Source organism: Eurytemora carolleeae, unplaced genomic scaffold, assembly GCF_000591075.1.
Source record: "Eurytemora carolleeae unplaced genomic scaffold, Eaff_2.0 scaffold368, whole genome shotgun sequence".
Taxonomy (NCBI): Eukaryota; Metazoa; Arthropoda; class Copepoda; order Calanoida; family Temoridae; genus Eurytemora; species Eurytemora carolleeae.
The window spans coordinates 70845-95702 of record NW_019396263.1 but is presented as its reverse complement, the minus strand read 5'-3'; the positions used below and the strand labels follow the sequence as shown (position 1 = coordinate 95702).

At 33.9% G+C, this 24858-nt stretch overlaps 3 protein-coding genes and 1 long non-coding RNA gene across 6 annotated transcripts in view; all 4 read left to right on the top strand.

Moving 5' to 3' along the window:
• LOC111699615 (general transcription factor 3C polypeptide 6) overlaps nt 1–8293 on the top strand; it is a 9643-nt gene extending 1350 nt beyond the window's left edge. The window contains exons 1-4 of one of the 3 annotated variants that reach the window (XM_023470327.1): nt 486–637; nt 5324–5378; nt 6826–6949; nt 7898–8293. In XM_023470327.1, coding sequence (XP_023326095.1) covers nt 6926–6949; nt 7898–8281 — 408 coding nt within the window. In that variant the 5' untranslated portion in view covers nt 486–637; nt 5324–5378; nt 6826–6925 and the 3' untranslated portion in view covers nt 8282–8293. Of the gene's footprint in view, nt 1–485; nt 638–5323; nt 5379–6825; nt 6950–7897 lie in introns of those variants that run through there. The other 2 variants (XM_023470328.1, XM_023470329.1) reach the window with 2 other exon arrangements.
• Nucleotides 8294–8299: 6 nt separating this feature from the next.
• On the top strand, nt 8300–13307 carry LOC111699613 (uncharacterized). The gene is made up of 3 exons (XM_023470325.1): nt 8300–8818; nt 10371–11728; nt 11834–13307. Exons 1-3 carry the CDS (start codon nt 8324–8326, stop codon nt 11889–11891), a joined length of 1911 nt encoding a protein of 636 aa, XP_023326093.1. The 5' UTR covers nt 8300–8323; the 3' UTR covers nt 11892–13307.
• Nucleotides 13308–17970: 4663 nt separating this feature from the next.
• LOC111699640 (uncharacterized) lies at nt 17971–20301 on the top strand. Its single transcript, XR_002764788.1, has 3 exons — nt 17971–18105; nt 19063–19172; nt 20280–20301. It is a non-coding gene; the product is annotated as an uncharacterized LOC111699640 (long non-coding RNA).
• Nucleotides 20302–20341: 40 nt separating this feature from the next.
• The window catches only part of LOC111699638 (metallophosphoesterase MPPED2-like), an 11612-nt gene continuing 7095 nt past the window's right edge, over nt 20342–24858 (top strand). The window contains exons 1-5 of the mRNA XM_023470359.1: nt 20342–20696; nt 20998–21222; nt 22717–22802; nt 23046–23124; nt 23632–23663. Coding sequence (XP_023326127.1) covers nt 20663–20696; nt 20998–21222; nt 22717–22802; nt 23046–23124; nt 23632–23663 — 456 coding nt within the window. The 5' untranslated portion in view covers nt 20342–20662. The remainder of the gene's footprint in view (nt 20697–20997; nt 21223–22716; nt 22803–23045; nt 23125–23631; nt 23664–24858) is intronic.

Here is a 24858-nt window from a genome sequence, read left to right as displayed (position 1 = left end):
GGGGGGGGAAGGTTGAATGCATTTTTAACGACAGGATGTGTATTTTATTGACTACAAAATCTATAAACTTTGTGCAAAGAAAGCGAGTAAATTATATGACCTCAATTCCATAATTGCTTCAGTTGTACAAGCTGCTTTAGCTTTTAGATCGTACTTTTCTCGTTGCTCGCATCTAAATTGAATGGAATTATTAAAGATAACGTTGGGTCTATTATAGTTATAAGAGCTGAGTGCGGAAATATGCTTCGTAATATTCCACTGTTCAGCCATTGCAGACGTCTCAACATCGTAGAGCGCGTATGAAAATGCAAAAAACGAGTTTTGCACACTCATAATTCTTCATCGTCCCACGGTCGGCTGGCTACAGCTGTCCAGACTTTCCCTTCTGGGGCACTAGCAACAGCTGACTACAGCTTCTAACATAGTGTCCCAGCGAGCTAGCTACAGCTGTTAGCTTCCTTGCTCGTATGCCCAGCTGTGCTGAAACTGCTCTATAGTCTATGTATCTATGACCCAGTTTGGTGTTAGTATTCAGCCGAAAGAGTGTGTAAGCCAACCTTGTGAAAAAGATCTTAAATAAAACAAATAAACAACTTCCGCTTAAACTTAACGTTTTCCTGCAATTCATAAAGCTCCAGTAAGTATTAAATTAAGCCTCTAATTTTACTCTTGAATGTTTAATCTTATAAGAATAGTCCTATTTTAGTCCAGAAATTATTTAAAACTTATACCATAAAGTTTTAGGCGCGGACTCAATCTTTTCCCTCCAGTTTTTTACATTATTTTTTTTCATGTTCTAAAAGGGACAATTGTTAAATGACCAGCTCTATTTAAAGATGGCTATGTCCGATTCACAATGGTACCTTGAAAGCTATGTATGTTCAAGTATTAATAAGATATTAATGTCTATAGATTTTAAAAATGGATTATTTTTTTGTGATTTCTTTATAAAAGTGACTTGCGCATCTGTAAGCTGCAGGAAAACAAAGGATTTATCAGAATTAAATACTTTCAGAATTCAGACCCATAGAAAAACGACAATATCTTCCACAGAGTTTTGTTTAGATGAAGTTTAAAGGGTACCATTGTGAATCGAGCATTGCAATCTTTGCATGGATGGTCACTTGAAATTACACTTACAGTTCCTTAATGATTTTATGTAGAATTTCTTTTATTTAAACTATTTGTCCATAGGTTTACTTTGAGTTTTGCGACGTTAAATGTTAATTTTGGGCGAATTTTTAATTTTAAATTATCCAATATTATATATCTTAACCATGTGATAGCTTTACCCGGGCCTGGTTAACCACCACCTTTGCCTTAGTCCTTGCTTGCATAGGTATTGCACACGAAATGGCATTGTAGAAAGTGCATTTGGTAAACAAATCCCATGGCGCTGGCGCACTATAAGAGACAATGCCAATACACAACATATATATATATATATTTTTCCAATTGTTGAATTTTACTCAAAAGGGTTTCAATTTATGTCTACCAAAATTTAAATCGTACGTTTTTGGTTCAAAAATCAAATTTTCTCCTTTTGTTAGACCCCTACCAACTGGTAGTGGTATGAATATGAGGCTAAGTTGACTTTAAGTGTTGCAAACCCTTGGCCATTTTTTTACACTACTAACTCTCATATACTTTTTTGGAGCCCCAGACATGTACATTTCCGTAAGAGCGCAAAAAGAAATTTATCGGGGGGGGGGGGCTTAGCCTTGTTTGGATTTTTAAGGGGGGCTGAATATTGTTTTGTTTAATAAAATTAGTTTCTAAGACTCCTAAAATGTTACAAATAAATATGTAATCAAACCCTGTTCCCCTCATATCGCTTTATATGGCATGTTTCAAAAATGTTATCGATAAATACATTTTTGTCTTCTTTTTTCATTGTTAACAAATCATAAATCTTTCTTACACGATTTTATGACGAAATGCCTGGAAACCTGAGAATTTATTATTTGCAAGTAAACCATAATTGTTGCTACGAGGATTACTTTGCAAAATTTTCTTGTAACAAATTATTTGTGTGGAATATTATTTCTCAATTTATAATCAGTCACCCAAATTATATAGATGCAATGCTTTGCTTCTTAATTTTCTGTTGTACCCTTGCAAACATTTGGGGGGAAAAGTTATGTTTGTTCATCATTAAAATCTTTAAAATTAAATTGATATTTCAATTTTAAATATTAAGCCATATTGGATTGATGAAAAGTCTGCGACGTAATCCGCCCCTCCGCCTTTAATGTTAAAATATTTTCTAATTTTTGCAGTTTTCATAAATTATCTTACATGGTTGTTCAAATAAAGACATTACACTTTTAAATTCCGTTTTTGAGGGTTTTCTGGAATTTTTGGCAGGAATTCTTAACCTTTGGTTGACTATTTTTTCGGGTGAGAAATATTTTCAATTTAAAATTATAATTTTACATTTAATTTTCGTATAGCTCCTTCAACTTATTCATTATAATGTGACAAATGTTGACATATGTTAATTAGTATATGTTTTGAATTTTGATACACCCTGTAGCCGTATGTAGTTAATTATTACGTCGGAAACAAGAAGACTTAATTAGGTTAATTACGTAATAAACCTGTAATGATTCGAGGACAGATAATTTAACAATAAATCTGATTCTACATGTGTATTTAGAATATACACCGTAAATGACATACGCTACATGTATAATGTATCTTCTATAGTTTTAATAGTACAAAACCTTGTCCGAGGTATATAAAATAAATCTCTCCTCAGTATGTTTTGAATGTAAAAAATAAACCATATTAAAGGGTAAATCAAACAAAAATTATCGGATTTAAAGTTCCAAAAAAGGGTCATATTATTTATTCTGACCAATTAATCCTAGATAAACTTTAAAAGTTGTTGTACAGATGAGCAGGCAATAAATTTGCAATCTAGCAAACTAGTTTATATTCAGTGTTAGGAGAGATATTAGACAAGTATATCTTGATAACAATGCATCGCTTTTTAGGACTATTTTAAGAGCAAGTTTAATCAAAATCTTAAAACGTGTGGAAAACGTTAAGAAGTACAAACATTTATCTCTTTAATGGTCTGTTATGTATGACCTCTGAAATATTGCGCTTCATTGTGAGTAAAATATATCACGATGAAGAAAATAAGGGGAAAAATGTTTTTATTATTTTGTTATTTTAAAAAAAGGTTTTTCCCTCTCCTAGAGCCGAGAGCATTACTTCGAGTAAAAGAGACAATGTTGATTAAATATCTTTGTAGGATAAATGTCTAGGTTAAATGATTTGTGGACCAAGTGTCCTGAAATAGTCTCTTATGGAAAGAAGCGACTGTCTGAAAAGGCATGTGTTCTTTAAAAAGAGGGCAATCAGTAAAATATATATATTTATATATATAAATGTTATGGACCAATATTTCCTTTATGTTGACACACTGAGGCCTTGTTCTATATCCAATCATTAAATACCACAGCACACAACATATCAGACGTCTAGAGAACATTGTACTTACTTCAGTAATGGTTTCAAGAATGCCCAACTGGAAAATAATCACAATCATATGATCAATAATTTTTTTTAATAATAAATTTTCTTGAATATTGACGAGTACAATTTTCATTTCACACTTCTACATGTTAAAGTATTGTTCAAAGAATGGTTTGTGGTTTACTAATATTGCATTTTATGATTAATTTTTTGCACGTTTTGATGATTATCAGTTTTGGTAGAATTACACAAGCATATTCCAAGCTTGCTTATCGATTAAAGTCAGTAAACAGACTTGTTGAGTAACGCGTGTCTAGCCAATATTGATCCTCCCCCCCCCCCCCCCCCCCCCCTGCTACCTGGTACACATAGGCCCTCCCTGTCATGTTTGATTAGCAGTAATTGTCTGTGCACCGTGTTTTGCCGATGACTATCTGTATATAGAAAAAAATCTAGACGTCTAGATTTTTGAGAACCAGGATCTACTTGTATAGGTTAATACACTCATATAAACCAGACAATAAATATTTATCATGTGGACATACGATGCATTATTTATGCATTCACCCCTTCTACATCAATGTCATAAAATGCAATTATGCCTTCTGTGTTTTGCACACATTCATCATAATTTTTGCAATAATTTGCGGAATTGTGTAAAAATAGAGACAACAACTTTTGCAATTCAGTAAAATGTTTAAAATTATTCTATAATTTATATTATTCCATTTTCTTAATTCCAGAATATTTTAGATTTAATCTTTTCTCTCTTAAAGGGATTGTAGGCGCAATTTCAAATAACTTAATTTTCCATTTTGGTAGGGACTAACGTGTATTTAGCAACGAAACAAATAATGGTTTATTGGAAACCACATTAACAGCTGGACCGTTGATATTTCTGTCTTTTTTTTGATTCGTAATTTATCATTGATTTAACCAGGTATAGTCCCTTTATGCATCGCCTTAATAAGTATAATTTATGTAGACAGTTTTTTATCTATTGTTTCCTATATTGATAGTTTTTGTGAGTCTAGTTCAAGTCTATATACTACTCCATCTCTTTCCTTTTTCTTTGTTTAATTTGAATATATATCATGTTCTCAATCTTTCTTTTATTTTCTTGTCAAGAAAGTCAGATCGCTACCCACCCTCCCTACCTAGGCCTTTTTTTGCTGTATGCGTTAAGTTTCACTATTTGAGTTTTTTCAGATATTTTTTCTATTGGAAGATTATTTTAGCATTTTATTTTTTGGAAATTAAACCCGTAGAACGTGACTCAGACCCCCAAATTTATAAAATGCGATTAATTTGTTAATCGCAGGTTGTAAACTGTTAAATAATTTTGTAATTGAGATTTTGTCATCTCCTGCACCCTGGGGCCCCTCCCGCCACTCTCCTTTTTCAGGGGCAGCTTTTATTGGTTTGGCCATGGTCGTAGCAGCTGACTTGGGCCGGTACATGAAGCTGCTGCTAGCTTTTATCTACCTTTCCTTATACTTTTCTATCTATCTATCCCAGCCAAGCCAACCTAGACATCTATCCATCTATCATTCTTGTAACCCTTTCCTTGCCCCGGCCTTTTCTGATTCATGGATTACTTGCAAAAAAAATACGAACCCGGATAATGGTGGTGAAAGGGATTCCCTTCAAACATCATCTTAAACATCAAGGATGTAAAAAAAAACTGAAAATTTTTATAAAGATTATATTTTATTTGCATTGTTATATCTTCACGTATTGCCATATTGGGTGCGCGCGTTTATCCTTCGTGTCATCGGTTGAGCGCGCGCGCGTTCAAATAAAAGGTCAGATCATAAACTAATCCTTTTTTGTTCAGGAATTAAGATGATGTACCATCACTACCAGACCAGCAAACAAGAAGAGATCACAAAGTAAGATTATGAAAATTCCATTTCCAGATTTAAAAAAAGGTCTAAAATTTATATTTTTTTAATGTTAGTTTCTTTGGAGGCAAGATTTTATTTTTCAAGCAAATCTCAACACGTTTTTTTATTACAGTTCTGAACACTTTTTTTGCATCCCCGATTCCACCCAAAATTTGAATCGACATTTAATTAATATTCTTTACTAATCCATGGAAAAACGTTATGGATTAACTATCACATATGGATTATAGACCCCTTTTTACTGTTACAAGATTAGTTGGGTTTTTATCCATGTGAATTCTGTCTGGGGTCGTTGAGGAATGAAATCAATGTTTATTGTTTTCATAGAGGGTTCCACAGATATTTGGGGACTCAGTAGCAAACCTTAATCTAATCCAAGCAGAACACTCAGATATTTGGACCGGAGGGGGGGGGGATAATTCATTCCTTTAGGGTTTTTAGAAGACAAAACTGAATAGAAAGAAACATTTTTGATTTAACACCAAAAATGATGAGATCGAAGCTGGTTTTATTCATTTGAAATGGTGTTATAGTACCTGACATATATTTCAATACTGTATCATCCGGTACTAAATTTCTACATAATTATGAGTGGTCGGTGCACATAATAAACTCCACTTTTCTAAGCTTTTAAATATCAATCTTATTTTGAATTTTAAACAGAATTTAATAAAAGATTTTTATCAGCAGAACAAATGTTTTAATTCTAACACATGCTATGTTTGCAAAAGAATCGAAGAAACCAAAGACGACTTTACAAAGAAAAGAATAAAAAGATTTTAAAAAAGATAAAATCAAACATAAAGGATGTCAACCTAGAACCTATATCTCTTTCACACTCCATAAAGTTTTTTTTACTTCTTTTTAACATTACAAATAAATCTATAATTTTTATTTCTAAAAGTTGTTAGTTCATCGTCGAAAAATACAAACAATCCACCACTAATTTGTGTTAAATATAGTGTAAACAATAAATATGTAACTTTCCTTATCCTTTCATTTTCCTTTTATTTATATTTTTATATTTTTTTAGAATTGGGGGGAAATATTCTCACAACCTCTACTTTTAGAGGTTTTTAAATATTTTCTCCTGAAACACTTTATTTTGTATGTTTTGTTATATTTCATAAATAAATAATTTTTTACTTTTACTTTACTTTTTAATAATGAAATATAAGATACTGAAATTGAATTAAATCACCATTTCAGTATCCGACACTGTATTCATATATATGCTGACCATTGTAGTATTAGCAAAGTCTTATTAATTAGTATTAAAAAAAATTACCTCTGACTAAACAGTAATTAAAGTTTCGTTTTATATATTGTTTGAAGTTCAGGTTTAAACCGCCAACTTGAATTTTTTAACAAATTAAATAACTTATGGAAATATTTTTTGTTTTTTTAATTGGTTTATGTTTGTTATATTTAGGTTTCGAAATGAACTATACAGTGATGAATATCAACTAGGAAATCATAGAAATGAGCAGATGTAACTCATTGTTTATCAAATATGGAAATCATTCACAGTTATGGACTCCGATTCTGATTACGAGGTGATTACTTTTTATTATTAATTCAAAGCGAATGTTATCAAACTTGAAAAGGGGTATAGGGCCATTGATAATTAGGCTAACGAGCGATCGATACTTAGTCGATAATTAAAGTTTCATTGAATCGAAAACAAAAATATTGTATCGAAGCATCATGTCTGTTTTAAACAAAGTAATATCAGTTCATATATACCCTTTTTTTAAATTCATTATCACTCCCTTTACTTTTACCCTCCTTAGTTGTAACATCAATTAACATTAAACGTTTTATTATACTCATTCACATTCTAATTAGAGTTATTACATAGCGGTGTAAGGGAATGGAAATTTTAGAAATATAATATATTGTGTAAAGATAAATTACTAACATTTGTTTCTGCACCTTTAGGATGAAGTTTCACGTAAAGATTGTAATTTATCCTCATAATTGTTTTTTCAATAAATTAAAGTAATTAAACATAATTAAGGTCTTAAACGAGGTTCATGGGAATGAAAAATTTGATAAAGATTAGTTTATTACTACACCTTTTGAGACCGTTTAACTAGATATAAATGTAGATATTGTTGATAATGAAAATCAATTGAAATGGAAAAATATAATCGAAAAAAACTAAAGATAATTACTATACCGAGTAAAGTTTCAAGTTCTAAGTTTGTAATATTTTTATTGTTAAAGGGAAATTTATTATCATAATTTTAGCCATTAAGAGGTTAAAGGAAATAGAAAATCTATATTGTTTTCAAATAATTACCTTATTGTTTATTACAGCTTTTTTCTAGCCTTGGTAAACGAGGAAAATCCAAGGGGATGTATTATTTCTTGAAAAATCAGCCCCCCCCCCCTTCTTGATGTCTAATTTTTTATATTTTTTTTTCAACACCTTCAAAATTCTTAAAAATATACAGCCCTGGAAAATCTTATTTTCACACAGTTTATGTTTAATATTTTAGACCGAGGAAGAGACCTTACTCCACGTTGAGGTTTCAGGCCTTCTCCAGGAGGATCTCCGGCTTAGCTCCTCTACTCCAGTCCGATTCATCCAACTAGACTCTGACCAACCTCTGGTACAGGTTGGAAACCAAGTTTTTATTGGAGAATTCCAGGATACGGTGGGAACCTCGCTCTTCTTTTCCCAGTCGGAGAACAGGGAGGAGGTGGACCCCGTCTTCGGGAGACAGATCACCACCAAGGTTGAGTATCTCAACTCATCCAGGAAAAAATTAAAACTGAAACGTGTATTTCTAAAAGGTAAACAGGAGTGTGGTCTCCCGCTTACCAGTGATAAAAAACCTTGTGAAAACAAAGAACTAAACCAGCCGCATACACAGGGTTAATCTAGGAGTTATTTACTAAACTCCAGGTTTAGGTTTGGTTGAATGAAACCTGATTGTAAGGATCGGGGGCCCAAGATGCCTCCCGGTACAGCCAAAAATCTTGAACCTCTATACCAGTCCCCTCCCAAGGATATGGTTTCCTACTCCAATGGTAAGGATCAGGGTTCTAAACCCGGCTCCTCCCGAACTAGTCCAGAGCATCAAACCCCGGAGCCGAGCTCTCAACCCTCTCCGGTACCTAAACCGTTTAAAAAACGGTATCTTGCCGAGCAAAACGCTCAAAACTCAGCATCATCAAACTCAAACTCTGCCACGCCTACTCCGAGTGCCACGCCCACTCCACCGATATCGCCGGGAGGCGTGGATACGGAGAAGGCATGTGAGGCCTTGATGGAACTCTCTGCCCGGCACGGCGGGTTAACTGCAGACCAAGAAAAAGAATGGGAACAATATATTGCATCTTACAGTGAAGAAAAGCGGGGAGTTATGAGAAAAATTTGGAGTAATATTTATAAAACTTGTCTTAAAGAAAAACATGTAAGTACATTATTTCATTTTTTTCACTTAAAGAACATCACTATAGCATAAATGGAAGTAAAGGTTCTCTTTCCCATTTTTATTATGAAAACTTTGTTAATTAAGAATAGGAGAGTGGTCAGGACTAAGTATATAATTAAGGATAGAAAAGTTGTCAGGACTAGGAGTTGGAGAGTCAAGGATAGAAGAGTAGTGATGACTAGGTGTAGAATCAAGGATAGGAGAGAAGTCACGGCTAGGTATTGAATTAAGAATAGGAGAGTAGTCAGGACTAAGTTTATAATCCTGTCCTGACTACTCCTCTATCCTTGATTCTACACCTAGCCCTGACTACTCTTCTATCCTTGATTCTATACCTAGTCCTGACTACTCTTCTATCCTTGATTCTAAACCTAGTCCTGACTTCTCTTCTATCCTTGATTCTATACCTAGTCATGACTTCTATATTATCCTTGATTCTATACCTTTGTCCTGACTACTCCTCAATCCTTAACTAGGTGTAGAATCAAGGATAGAAGAGTAGTCAGGACTAGGTGTAGAATCAAGGATAGAAGAGTAGCCAGGACTAGGTGTAGAATTAAGGATAGAAGAGTAGTCAGGACTAGGCGTAGAATTAAGGATAGAAGAGAAACCAGGGCTAGGTGTAGAATTAAGGAAAAAAGAGAAGTCAGGACTAGGTGTAGAATCAAGGATAGAAGAGTAGTCAAGACTAGGCGTAGAATCAAGGAGAAAAGAGTAGCCAGGGCTAGGTGTAGAATTAAGGATAGAAGAGTAGTCAGGGCAAGGTGTAGAAGCAAGGATAGAAGAGTAGTCAGGACTAGGTAAAGAATCAAGGATAGAAGAGTAGTCAGGACTAGGTGTAGAAGCAAGGATAGAAGAGTAGTTAAACTAGGTGTACAAGCAAGGATAGAAGAGTAGTCAGGGCTAGGTGTAGAAGCAAGGATTGAAGAGTAGTTAGAACTAGGTGTACAAGCAAGGATAGAATAGTAGTCAGGGCTAGGTGTACAAGCAAGGATAGAAGAGTAGTTAGAACTAGGTGTACAAGCAAGGATAGAAGAGTAGTCAGGGCTAGGTGTATAAGCAAGGATAGAAGAGTAGTTAGAAGTAGGTGTAGAAGCAAGGATAGAAGAATAGTCAGGGCTAGGTAAAGAATCAAGGATTAAATGTCAATGAACTCTGCAAACCTCTCTACGCGTATATACACACTAGGCTGGGTGAAAGTGGATTAGAAAAATCGAATGCATTTTATTTTCCTTATTTTCTAAATTCCATTACATTGTTTGAACCTTACATGTATACAGGGTGTCGTTGAAACATTCCATTGGGTATTTTATTATCTTTATGAAATGAGTTCCTAATTTATTTAAGAGAAAGGAAAATAGTGGTCGTTTCTGAGTTTGATTGTTATAAACTCTTCATTTAGAAAAATTTGATATTTTTTCCTAATTTTCTATTTCTAAATGAGTATTAACATAAGAAGGGAATCAGTTTTTTTAAGTGGATCGAAGAATGATTTTTTCAAATATTTTATTTTCATAAATTTATGTTAAAGGAGACGGGAAAGGTGGATAAAGATGAGGGTAGGATCTACTACACTGAGCTAGTGGATCACGTGATTGACACCCTCGTGGAGGAGAACAACAAGGAGAGCAACAACGAGGCTGATACCGCCACCACCGGAAACAACAACAACGCCAGCAATAGCTCAGCAGACAACTCGGATATGATCAAGGCCTCGATATATAACAGTTTAAAGAAGGATTTACTAAAGAAGAACCTACCTGGAGCTAAACCTGGAGATACTCCGGCCCGCAGTCTGCTTCCGAACCTGCTCCATCCAAACTATGTCAGAAGTAAGAAGGACTCTGTTACAAAACCAAAAGAAGCTCCAAGAGTTCCTTCAACGGAACATCAGAGGTCCCCATCTGCAGAAGCTCCCCGTTTTGCCTCTTCGGAGGCCGGACGGATTCCCTCAGTAGAAGTATTGAGAGTTCCTGTCTCTGATTCTGTGAGAGTCTCAGCGCTCGAACCCTCCCAGTCAAGAGAGTTTATGCGCCTAGTTTCCCAGAACCTCACCACCCCGGTCAATCTCGGCCAAAGTTCGGTCACCATAACGCGAGCTCCAAGATCTCAAGGATCCGTTCTACCGCCGTCTTTCAAGGAGCAGAGCTCATCATCCAGTGTCAGTCTCACCTCAACCTCAATCTCGGAGAAACATTCGTCCTCTCTGATTGTAACAGGACCGACTAGAGGAATATTATTAGGTCATCAAATAACCAACCGGGCTCATAACCAACCAGTAACACTGGCTCATCAGTCTGTGACTCTTTCGCATCAACCTTTAACAATAGTCCAGCAGACGCCCCATATGACCCGTCAACCGGCTACGATGACCCAAATTCAAGGACTAGTCTCTCAACCTTTATCTTTCTCCCGTGTAGGTCCACCACCTGGCGCGGTTCATATCTCTACTTCTAGTAGTATGGTAATATCTAGTATTCCTGTTGTATCCAACCATCAAGGTCAATCTGCTCAGCTACTCATGACGAGCACAAGGCCTAGTTCAGATTGCGGAGCCGTCAACCTAACCGTGTCAAAGATGGATGAGAGGGAGGAGGAGGAAGATGGAAGAAAATCTTCAAGATCCTGTAAAGGAAAACGTTATCAAGAGTTCATCGAGGACGGGCGGATTGTTGTTGGTCAACGGAAAAGACGATCTCACAAGAGCGGAGAAGAGAGCGAGGAGGAGGCTGCACTCAACCTGTCTCAGGATATAGGAAACCACTGGAAGAAGAAGCAGGTTCGAACCTCCAACGGATCGAATGGTCACGTTGACGGGATGAATGGAAAGATTGCCCGAACTGAAGGATCCAGTTCCGAGGGGGCTTCAAGCAATGCATTTCCTCCCAGGTATTAACAATAATATTAAAATTATTATTTTTTATGAATTTCATAATTAAGTGCATACTTTTAATATTTTTTTGCGATCTGATTAATTTTTTCTTGATATTTTAGCCGAACGAGAGATGACAATTTTTCTCGGTCTCGTCGCAACCCAACATCCAACTCATGATGCGAGTATTTCAGTATTCTTACTTGGAGTAGATACCCTACTTTTTATCCTCCAGATTCTCAAGCATTGATCCTGGACCCAGATCCAGCTCCGGGCTTCAAGAGTCTGGATACTAATGATGCATCTCTTAGTGAAATTTCCAGAAAAATAACCTTGTGTCCGTGACTCAGATCACGGTGTTGACATTTTTAAGTTTGAAGAATATCTATTGGCTGATGATTAGGAATTATTTTAATTATTTGGTGCTTATACAGAACCTACTCTGAGCTTACTCAAGCTTAATCTCTTCCTCTCTCCCTGGCTCCTGGCTGTAGAGTCACATCATGCTGGAGCTTCTTATGTGTCCCTAACCAAACTAAACCATGGATTTGCCAACAACAGTTCCCATAGAAATTAGGTTCGAACGTTCAAGAAAAAAACTTAAAAATAAACCGTCTGGAGTACACTGATACACAAGAAAATTAACACTGCCCTTAATACTACTTTCTCAACAATACTTCTATATGTACAGTAGTATATATATATGTGTACTGGGTACTAGATACCGAGTACATACGGACCTTTGCTGAAGTGTATTCGGGAGTATTATTACACACTCGTAATGGCTAGAAGCATGATGCAAGCATGTCAGATGTTAAATGCATTTTAGAAATTAGATCTTGTAACTTTATCCTGATACATTTGAGAATTATTAAACTCACTGCCCAAGCATATTCCGCCCCCTGTATAATTACATATATTCATGATTAGGGTTTGATTTGACCCTGTCATCAGTTTAAACCAGTTTTTATAATAGCTCAAGGGAGTAAAATCCCTGATGGTCGATAAATTAAACTTTGCAAAATCAGCAAATTCAAACCATCGTCATTAACAGGATCATTTTTCGAACTATTCGTATTTTATCTCAAACTTGGTCTCAAAAAATCCATGTTCATTCAGGATTAAAATTATTTTATATGCATTGCATGTGGAAAATCCTTAAAACTCCATGTATCGAAATATCCTGGTATGTTTATGTGCCTAAGAAATTAATCTAAAGAAGATATTTGTTTCTGTACGTTTCGAAACTGTTCTGTTATTTTGTTTCCTTCCCTTTACAAATGAAAGTTTCATTAGCGGATCAACCTTATCAAACCTTTATCTCTCGTCACGGCTAGCTGCCATAGGCACGATTCTTTAAAACTTGTGTAATCGTATGCTTTGCTCGCTTTTCTTGGAGAATATGGGACCGGATTGAGATCCAGAAATCTTTCGTAAAAAAGAATCGCGATGAAATTGTACTTTTATTGTTTTAAGAAATCGTCCGATCAGCCAGTCTGTTTTATTTGATGTAGAGCAGAAAATTATTGATTTGTTATTTTAATAATTGTCTGTTAAGTTTCTAGATAAATAATAATAAATGTCGAGATAAAACAATCATTTTATGTGTGAAACATTGTCAATTTTTTTCTTATCTAAAGATTGGACTTCGTGGGGTGGTGCATGTAACTATTGGAGCTCTTAAAACATTTAAGATATAACGTTTTTTTTCATTAAATTAAGGAAAGCACGATTTATTAAGAATTAATGTTTTCGCATTGTTAAACAATAAAAGAACAGTTTTGTCTGGGTTTATGTGTTTGGTTGAAAATAATTGAAATGTAGTGCATAAAATGCTTTCTTTACCGAAAATGCACAAGCTATGTAAGTAATGTTCTAGAATTAGATTTTTTTTTTTAAATTGTCCATTTATCTCGAGAAACTTTAGGTGGAAATTCTAGGTAATAATGTCAGAGTTACTGCTAATTATGAGAGTAAAATTTAAGTTATAAGCTGAAGAGATGATTTCAAGAATGTACCGGGGGGGGGGGGGGGGGAGGAAGACCTGAGCCGTCAAAATTCTAGAAGAAATTCTGAGTTGAAGCATTTTCAATTAAAAAGTTTGAAAAGTAATATTGAAAACAACTGGAGGAAATAAAAATGTAATAAAAAAGAAAATGGTGTCAAGCTTGTCAGATTTGAAACTAGTTAATGTGTTATATTTGATAGCTTTTCGCTTATACATTTACAGTGGTCGGCGTTTATATCTATACAAAGAAGACTACTTTTCTAGCTAAATTTTGTGTCTGACAAGCTTTTTTAAAATTAAAAGTTTACACGTAAACACAGAGTCCGTAGAGAAGCTTTTAATTGATTTGGTTCATTATTACTTTTTGACCAAATTGACTGACATGTTTTTTAGGGAACCCATGGTTACCCCGGGGGTGACATATTACTTTGTCAATAGTGCTTGTGATAGCGCTAGGGAAATTAATTACAACAATTTTGGGATTTTCAAATTTTTGTTTAAATCTGGCTTCTGGTTGGCAAAAGGGAAACAAAAATTTATCAAATGAAGATTGTGGCAAAAAAAAACATTTTTGATGCATGTCTCCAATTTAAAAAAATTGACTTGAAAAATACCAAAATAGTAATTTATTTTGAACAGCTCGGTTGTGACGAAATGAATCTGACAATTAATTTAAATATCCCTACCAACTTAGGACGCTGAAAATCAAAGAATCTTTCTGTTTCTTGCTTTTTCAGAGAGGGCGCATAGCTGTATCCGCTTATATCTGTTGATTGAATATTTAAAAAAGTAGAAAAATAAAGTATTTTTTACAATCTAAACAACAAATAAAAAAAATGTTCTGACAATTCTAAAATACCGCATGTTGAACAACTTTGATTAGTCTATTTTAAAAGAACTAGAAATTCAAGGCGCTTCGCGCCCTTCTTTCTAGCCTTAGAGGGCGCTTCGCGCTAATGAAGACGACATTTTCATATTTTCCAGGAATGTTCGAAAATCCAGCGCCAGCGAAAATTAATTAAAAAAACCAAAATCAAAAATATTATGAAATATTAACTATATATGAATTCGTCGAAAAATAATCGATGACTACTGTTTGTAATATCTGAATTATTTGTTTGGAATTAAATTGATTTGTTTACGATCCGAGTTGAATGTTGCATCTTTCCGAATTTGTATGGGCGCTGCGTTCTTCGGTGTGAGTCGTTTTTAACAATTTTCTCCTTATAGACGCAACAGATAGAAGTAAGATTAGTAGCGATCAAAAGCGCTTTTTTATCGCATTAAGCCTATACCCCCTTTCATTTTTCGCGAACACTCCCTTTAAAGAGACTGTAGACTTAATTTGACCAAGCATTATAATTTATCCAAAAAATGGTTGTACTTTTGATCAAAGAGTAATGACATTTCTTGCAAAAAAAACGGTTTGCAAAAATAGTTAGATTTTTTTAGCAAAGAATTGTTATATTTTTCGTAAAAGATATTTTTTTTGATAAAATTGGTTTTGTTTTTGATAACAAAAGATGGTTCTATCCAAATATGCTAAAATAAATTTTTTTGTTTGTTTAAAATGGTTGTAATTTTGGATAAAAAAATTATCATATATTTGATAAGCTATATTTTTGGTCGGCTCTAATTTTAAGTAGTTATATATTTGGTCAAAACATGGTAATATTTTTGAACATTATTTGAAGTGGTAATTTTATTAATGTTATATTTCCCCACCCATCATTACAATTGATTTTCAATCTATCGAGTGACATGTCCAATTTACAAAGGTAACCTTAAAAGCTTTGTTCTCCTTTCACTTATTGAAAATGTTACAATTGTGCTTTTCCGCTTCAGAAACATTGAAGGAAATTGTCAGAATCATCTACTTTTTAAACTAAAAGAACGACGACAGGTGTTACGTTATTAATCAGACAAAGGTTAAAGAGTACCGTTGTGAATCGGACATAATGAAGGGTTACTTAAAATTACAACGCTGTTCATCAAATACGCCCTTTACCCGAATCCGTCTCACCACCCAATATTCAAGAGTTTCCATGGGTGTATATTTTTCAAAAATTAAACATCGAAAGACAAGTTTTTTCATACTTTATTGATACATATTTTCTAAAAATTCACTTATTTTCTCCAGTTCAGCAAATAAAATGCCTAAAAAAAAATTTGTGCTAGCATGCATTCCATCTGTAGGGGAACAATTTTTTTCTTAAAAGGGGAGGGGGAATAATTTTTCACGAAAATATACACCCCTGTGAGTTTCCAGATTTTTCAGATTTACCATGGATTGAAAAGAGATATAATCTTTAATCATGCACCAGAAACCACACCAGGCCATTAGCAAACAAGAAATATGAAATACAACAAGTTATATTTTTCCAAAATTTCGATCAGTCAACCATTTAAACCATTATCTTTAGATTTAAATATAAATAAGTTAAATGAAAATGCAGATCTGAAATTTTAGAGATCATTTGAAAACTCAATATTAAAATTGTGATTTTAAAATGCAAAGATAACAACAATGTTCAGAAGCAAACAAAATATTTTTTACACTGGACAATTTAGATATTTGCAATATGTATAAGATTGCACAAATTCAGGGTTAAAAAAATGAAATTTATTCAATGTTAATTATGTCTTAAAAAAATTAGGAAACAAATTACAAAATAGATTCAAAACTTTATAAAAGATAAAAAATCAGGAATTATGAATAAAAAATGTTAATTTTGTATGTATTTGTCTTTTTTATTTTTTGATAACAATTCTTCAGGCCCATAACCAGGGAGGTTGCATGGGGTCATGTGCACCCCCCCCTATACACTATGTGTCTGAACAATCCTTTACTAAAGCTGTTCCCTCAGACCAACTAAATAAAACCTTTTTTTTAAATTTGTCCTGAGGTAAGATTTTTACAGTGAACCAGAGGCGGATGCAAGGGGGACAGTAGGACCTTTGCACCTCCTTGGCGGATTCAGGGGGGGGGGGTGTAAAGGTCCTAAAGGGTGAATTCAGAATATAGTTCCTCAATAGCACTTAAGGGTAAGAAAACCTAGTGCAAATCTGGAAAAATATCTATCTTAAAAAAAATGTTGTTCCTAAATCTGGATGTTTTTGATCCGAAATAAATGAAATAAATCTAGCACCCCCCTCACTTAAATCATGTATCCGCCCCTGAAGTGAACTGGTATGTTGTTGATAGAATGCAGAAGAATTGCCTCGGTTTCAATATTTTGTCCAGACAATTCAAAATTAGTGAACGTGAGTAGTAATATCAAAATTATCAACATTTTCTGTCTTCCAATAATGTACAATTTTATTTTAGACAAAAACCAAATTATGAAAATTTTTTAACAGCAAACTCAAGGAAAATCGAGTTTTCACTGTAACAGTTCAAGCTTAAATTTCTAGTGTTGTTGACAAATTAGAAAATAAGCTACATAACACGAAATTCAAGCTAAACTAAAGTTACTCGTTTATATAAAATTTCTGAAAATTGTCTATGCAGGAGGGCTATGCTCTCTTGCCCCTGGTTACGGGCTTGCAATTCTTTCTTTCTAACTTAAAGGAATTAAGTTTTTGACAAAAACTCGGATTTTTTAACTATGCATATACTTCTTTGGAACCTAAAAAATTTCAAACTGAAAATTGTTAGTTAAAATCATTTGTTAACTGCAGTATTGACTTTTAAGGGCAAATTCCTCATAATTGTTTTTAATATTTTGGTTCTGTACAAGGGCGTATACAGGGGGGGGGCATGGGGGTGGCCCCCCCCTAGGAGCTCCTAGATTTATTTCTGTATACGCCCTTGGTTCTGTAGCTCAGTTCTGTATCAAATAATCTTTTAAAAAAGAAGGTGAGTCTTTGCTACACATTTTAATTTTCTAATGCCTGTATTTTGCAACCCATTAGATATTAAAAGTTTTAAACTCTAATACATCAAACAACGAAGTTTGAATTATCAAAATGGCAAAGACGCAATTATTCTAGCAATTTTTCACAGATTTTTTACATAATTTAAAGATAGTTAAAAAGTTTGAATTTTAAAATGTTTGATTTTATCTTTTCGCAAATGTTCTGAGCTTTGTTTTAAAAGTTTCCGAAGATCTCCAGGCATGGCATGGGTTCCTGAGCTAGTGTTCAGTGTTCACTGTTCAGTCTTTCTTCTGTCATTATATAGTTCATATAGTGTCAGAATAATTCTCTAGAGAGGTTTCGCGATGAAATCTTGTTAGCTTTCTGCAACTTGCATAACATTCAAGCAGACGAAAGTGTAAACAATTTAATATTTTATCATTCTCAGAATTAAAATGATTTTTCGGAGTTTAAACAAATTGTCCTTCAGAACATTACATTCTACCACCAAGGATACTGTGAGAATAGGTATAGTGATTAAAATAATCATTTTATACATGAAAACATAATTTTGGTAAGAAAAACAGTTTCACGGATTTCAAACCTATCCAACTCGTTTCAACTAAAACAAAACTTGCTAATACTAAGATTAAAAAAATAATAAGTTTTATCCTTCATAAAAATTTTATTACTTATTGCACTGAAAAACCAAATATATTAATTCTATGATGTGAACTTATGTAGCAAAATTTGACTTAAGGTTCTTATTCAAACTTTAGAGTTGCAGATCATTAGGGTCCGTCCTAGAATACGATTTTTGGCCCCCCCCCCCCCGGCCCCCCACCTTCCTTTCAATTTTGTACATGACCATTATTTTCATGTTATTTTGTATTAGTTTAGGGTTAGGCTAGGTTATGACGATTTCTGGGCCGAGCGCTGTGACAAGGACAGGCTTGGGGGTCGAGCAATGCGGCTAGGAAAGGCTAGGGGGCTTGCGCTGCGGTCACATGGTCAATTATATCCATGTCTTACATATAAGATCCATGTATAAAATTGATAGGAGGGGTGGAGGGGGTCCAAAAATTGTATACTAGGAAATTATCACATTATTAAATATGCAGACAAATTAATTGGAGCTTTAAAAAAATTTACTTTGATTTTAATATTGAAGTAAAATGTTTCTTGGGGTTTTATTGACACACATGAAAGACTGTTGGCTAAATGATATACCTGTATGATATATCTATATATAATATAACTGCTAACTGTAGCTGATGAATTTTGTATATTTTAAACTGATAACAATAAAACATTTTGCGGATTTTTAGTTAATATTGCAGTGCTGATTTATAGCAGAAAAACATTAAAAAAGAAATTTGGATTTTTTTATTTTTTCAGAACATAAACCTTTCCTTGAGTACCACCAATACCAACAAGAGATGTCAATTTCACAAAATATATAATTGGTTGAAGATTGCATTTTAGTTTTGATATCTGACACACATAGTCGACATGATAGACTTGGAGAACTACCCGAGGGAGATCTACTCATCCATGCAGGAGACTTTACTAGTGCCAGACCCTCAAAACCTCAGGTATGGGGGGGTCTGTTCATCCATGCAGAAGACTTTACTAGCGCCAGACCCTCAAAACCTCAGGTATGGGGGGGGGGGTCTGTTCATCCATGCAGAAGACTTTACTAGCGCCAGACCCTCAAAACCTCAGGTTTGGGGGGGGGGTCTGGTTATCTCTGCAGGAGACTTTACCAGTGCCAGACCCTCAAAACATCAGGTATGGGGGGAAGGGGGAGATCTGCTCATCCATTCAGGAGACTTTACTAGTGCCAGACCTTCAAAACCTCAGGTATGGGGGGAGGAGGAAGGGGGAGGTATGCCTGTCTACGAAGGAGACTTTACTAGTGCCAGACCCTCAAAACCTCAGATTGAGAAAAAAAGTCTTGNAGTTAAGGCTAGGAGGTCTTTTAATTTCTTTCTAAATTACTGCAAGACACTGATACATGTAATGCAGCTGACAAAGGGAAGTTCTCATTACAACAATGTCAGCAATAAACCTGCATAGATGGCCGATATCAAAAACAACTGAAATAAATACAGAAACTCAAGAGCTGATATTAAAATACTACAAATTGCCTGATCAGCATCTCAAAACTGCATATTAACCCTCCTGGGGTGGCGGGGGTATGCAGCTAATTGAACGAGCATTACAGGACAGCCAGGAAACAAGAAGATTGGAAAAATGATTATCTGCATTCTGCATTAAATACATGTATCAAATAATTTGTTTCATAAAAAAAAATTAAAAAATAAATAAATTGATAAAGTTAAAAAATTTGTGAACAGTCAAACATTACAGAAACTGAAAACTGAATAAGATTATTTAATTTTAATTATAAGAGTTAATTTTATTTTCCCAACCTGTTCCATATACAACAGATTATTTAACATTATAAATTTTGTTTCAACTGATGTTTACCTTAAAAGTCCGACGTTTGTAAGTCTTATGTTTGAACCGTCCGACGTTTGCACTAGCACCAGTCAGTTAAAAATAGAGATGATCTTTTGAAAAAGCCACAGTTACAATATCAAAAAAAAATTAATAATATATTGAAAAAACTTTCAGTCACGGCCCTGAATACAAATCTATACCTGATATGTTTTTTTAATAAAAAAGTTTAAATCTAGGAGTTCAAAGATTTTGTTGATTTTAATGATAATTTTAAAACTAAATATTTTCATTTTCCGTATAGTTTTACAAGATAATATTGCATTACATACTATATATTGTATATATATCACATTGGATAAACGGAATTTACATCTGTGAATTTAATGTGGGTTACTAAATTGTAACCAAGTCACGAGATACTGGTGACCTCGTAGCTCTTTTATTTTGTGCAACAAGTATTATGAGCAAAATTAATTGGCTACCGATTAGAAATAAAAAAAAATTCTTCTCAACAGAGTTATAATTGAAAACGAGATTTCATTTATAATTACTTTAATTTGATTATTATGTTTGTTGTTTATTATAGAAAGATCCCACGAGTGGATTCTGGGTTCATCAGATGCAAGATTATGTCAAGAACTCGGGATCCTTTGGTCAGTAGTTTGGGAGAATGAAAGGATTTGGTATTTACATATGTGGTTTTAGGGGGTGCAGCAGTTCTGACCCCCCCCCCCCGAGTCTTTATTCTTAGCAAGAGAGGGGGTGTAAAATACAGTAACTTCAGTTTAAGTAACGATAATATTATTATACTAATTATTGATAAATACAGCGAACAATAATTTTTCAAGGGAAAAGCACGTTTTTTTGAGTATTCATATGTGTGACGGTGATCAAGAAAGCTTTTAATGAGATTGAGAAACAAGAGGCCAATTAACATAGTAATTTTATTTTTAGTCTACCTGGAGAATAAAGTGCATAAACTAGAATATGGTGATCACTCCCTTTTGCTGTACGGTACACCGTGGACTGCCAAGTACGGGAGTGGCTGGAAAGCATTTCAAATTCCGCGGGAAACTCTGCCGGAGAAATGGGAAACTATTCCATCAAATATAGATATCCTTGTAACTCATATGCCACCTTTTGGAGTGCGTGATTCGAATGCAAGGGGTGAAAAATCAGGTAAATTGACTCAATTGTTGTTATTTATAGGCTTGAATCATGTGTTTACAGGGGGTAGGGGGCAAGAGGACATGGACATTGATGAAAAGAAGCAATAAATTTCATTTTTTCATTAACTATAGCTGAATTGTACCTGGCTTAGCCCGCGGAATCTCAAAAATCGTCCGCAAAATGGAAACGACCTTTTTTTGAAACAACACGGTTAGGCTGAGGGATATACATTTAATTATTCTATTAAAGAGAGTGTTCGCGAAAAATGAAAGGGGGTATAGGCTTACGGCGATAAAAAAGCGCTTTTGATCGCTACTAATCTTACTTCTAGCTGTTGCGTCTATAAGGAGAAAATTGTTAAATACGACTCACACCGAAGAACGCAGCGTCCATACAAATTCGGAAAGATGCAACATTCAACTCGGATCGTACACAAATCAATTTAATTCCAAACAAATCATTCAGATATTACAAACAGTAGTCATCGATTATTTTTCGACCCATTCGTATATAGTTAATATTTCATAATATTTTTGATTTAAAAAAAAAATAAATTTCGCTGGCGTTGGATTTTCGAACATTCCTGGAAAATATGAAAATGTCGTCTTCATTATTAAAAATCCTCGAAATAGGAATAAATGTTTTCAAAAGTAATTCTCAGATCATGAAAAATACAAAATATTATGAAATATCAACTATTTACGAATGCGTCGAAAAATAATCGATGACTAATGTTTGTAATATCTGAATGATATGCACAGACTTTTTCCCGATTTTGGATCATCTCCAATTTTTTATGGATTATGATTCATATTTTCCCCTGAAAGTTACATTGCTGGAAAAAATATTTTTATGCATGTCCACTGTCCAGAGACTGTTTAAAGCTTGTGTTTCATGAAATTTGTCCTAAGTCAAAATTCAATCTCACAGAGAGGCTTCTGGTATCGCTTGCCATTTCTAAAGGGTAATTTTCTGCCATGGAGGCTGTTCAAAGTGTTAAAAAGTAAGCTTCTTGAAACTTATCTGAATATCTTTATTGATATTGATATTGATATCTTTATTCAACAGCTTAAGTTCAGAATTGAGTGAGTATAACTATAAGAGCGATTTTTCTAAATTCTCAATTTATAGTGGATACTGGATATACTCTTGATGATATAGTCGCACTAATTACATTAACTACATTTTTTTCTATAAAATAACTGGATTTATTTCAGTTATTGTGCATATCTTATATATATGTATATATATAATACATGAATATCTTGATTAATTACCCCCAATAACCCTCCTATCAACGCCTCTGGCCCTGCAGTGTTTCAGTTTGACCGGCTATAGTTAACTTACATTACACACGTACATATAATTTCGACTCTTGGCTTGAGAAGATCAATTATAGAGAATACAAAGTTGTTTTTATTCTTATTCAAACATATACATTTATATTCCTTGGTTAATCTCTAGAGAACTCAAGGGGAGAAGATCAAAATAAGATTGTTTCAGGATGTAAAAGTTTACGGAAAACTGTTTCTAAAATAAAACCTAAACTTCATGTGTTTGGTCATATCCATGAAGGGTACGGGATACAGGTATCTATCTATCTATCTATCTATCTATCTGTTTGTGGACCAAGCGTCTCAGAACCACGGGAATATTCTTTTGCTTGGTGATACAATTCTAATTTGAGTAAGTTGGCCTTTAAAGGGAAAATTTAGTTTCCAGACAAAGCTGGGTTCTCAAGTTAGTACATTAATAAAACTAATCTTTAAAATCATAATAATAAAATTATACAGTCATAACCCAGGCCGGGAGATAAACATAATTATTTGCAGGTCCAGGATGGAATAATGTTTGTGAATGCTGCCTCGGTTAAAAATGGAAGTACTACAATGAACCCTCCTATAGTATTAGGGAAACCAACATTCTTTATTTAACAAAAAAAAGTTTTTTTCATAAACTCTTATTTCATTGACTTTTTATCAGAGACTGTTTTTTCTCTGTAAGAACTTTGTATACAGAAATGAAGTGGTTTTTAACATCAATTTTTAATTTTTTAATCCTTATATCTTTACAACCTGATGTCGTAGACCTATGATATATCAGACTATACATTCTAGTAGATCAAATAGTTAAAGTTTAGAATATCAAAGGTTTGCACTATCAGTTTGAAAAGATAAGAAAAATATAAGATGTGTCAATAATCAGTATAGTTTTGAAGGCAGTTCTTTCAAATCATGCCTAGATATAGTTTTGAATAAAGCAATTGTGCAGTGTACACAGACCAATTTACTGATTAAGTTGATTTTTAGGCTAACATTAAAATAACATAAAATACAAATAAGATTCCTTAGATGTTCTCTTAAATGTTTTCTTTCCTGGGTCCCACTGTACCGTGCCTTGATTGTTGGCTGTTTGCAGAGTTTGATCTGATGAAGAGAAGAATAGTTCAGGGAATATTATAAAAACCTTTCAATCCAACCTCAGCATTGTGTAAAAAATATAAAATGATGAAAATAAATATATTTTTGATAGTATTATTGATTAACACTGCACAGTTTACACAGTTGTAGAGCTCTATAAGTTGTTACCCTTCAAACCTTAGTCTGATCAAGAATATATAAAAGTGACTTCCGGACCTATGATACAGATATGATTAAAGGGAGTGACCGGCAATGTATGGTAGTTGAACTGAGAACGTAGCACTGTGGAGACATTTTTAGAACTAATTTGAAAATTAACTATTATCATCGAAAATATGTATAATTATTTAGTTATCACGGTTTCTGTAATGTCTCATTGTTCACAAACATTTTCTGTAGATTTCCTGGAATTTTTATTGAAAAGACGACATTTGAAGAATTGGAAAGAAATCTGCGAACAAACTGATAAATGATAAGAAATTCAATATAATGATGAAAAAGAAATAACTGATTCTAACATTGATCTATTGAGAAAATTTCAACAAAGAAATAGGTTCCTAAACATCTAATTAGTTTACTGTAGATTTTTTTACATTTTTCGTCGTCATTTAATAATGTTTAAAAAATCGATTCTCAAAACGTAACCAACCAAGTGGATGATTTTGAATGTCTACTTTGCACTCAAACTCAGTAATCATACATCATTAAAACATTTTATATGCAAATGAGTCCCAGAATATCTCTCCACAATACAACATTCTCAGTTTGACTACCATACAATGCCGGTCACTCCCTTAAACCATGTCAGAATTCAGCACGTTTTAAGATTGAAAAACGACTTCTTGATTGCTGCTCACATTCAAAGTGACCAAAGGTTGCAATCTCACATGCAAAAAATCTATAAAATTTTCACATTTACTTCTGTTCAGATACTAAACTAAATACAATATCTTCAGTTCTGAAATGTACATGGAGTAAGTGTCTAGAGATACAAGTTAGGGAGGTATAAAAATTAAAGGAAAAGGCGCATGCGACCCTTTGATGTCGACCAAGTGTTGAAAATTTATCAGGCGCGTACACAGGATTTTTGCCCCCCCCCTGGCTGTTTTTTGCCCCCCCCTGGAATTGTTTTGTTCAAAAAGTCAATTAACACCATAAAAATACACCAAAAAGACTACATTTTTGGGTGTTACTAACCTTACAGAGTCTAATAAAGCAAATGATT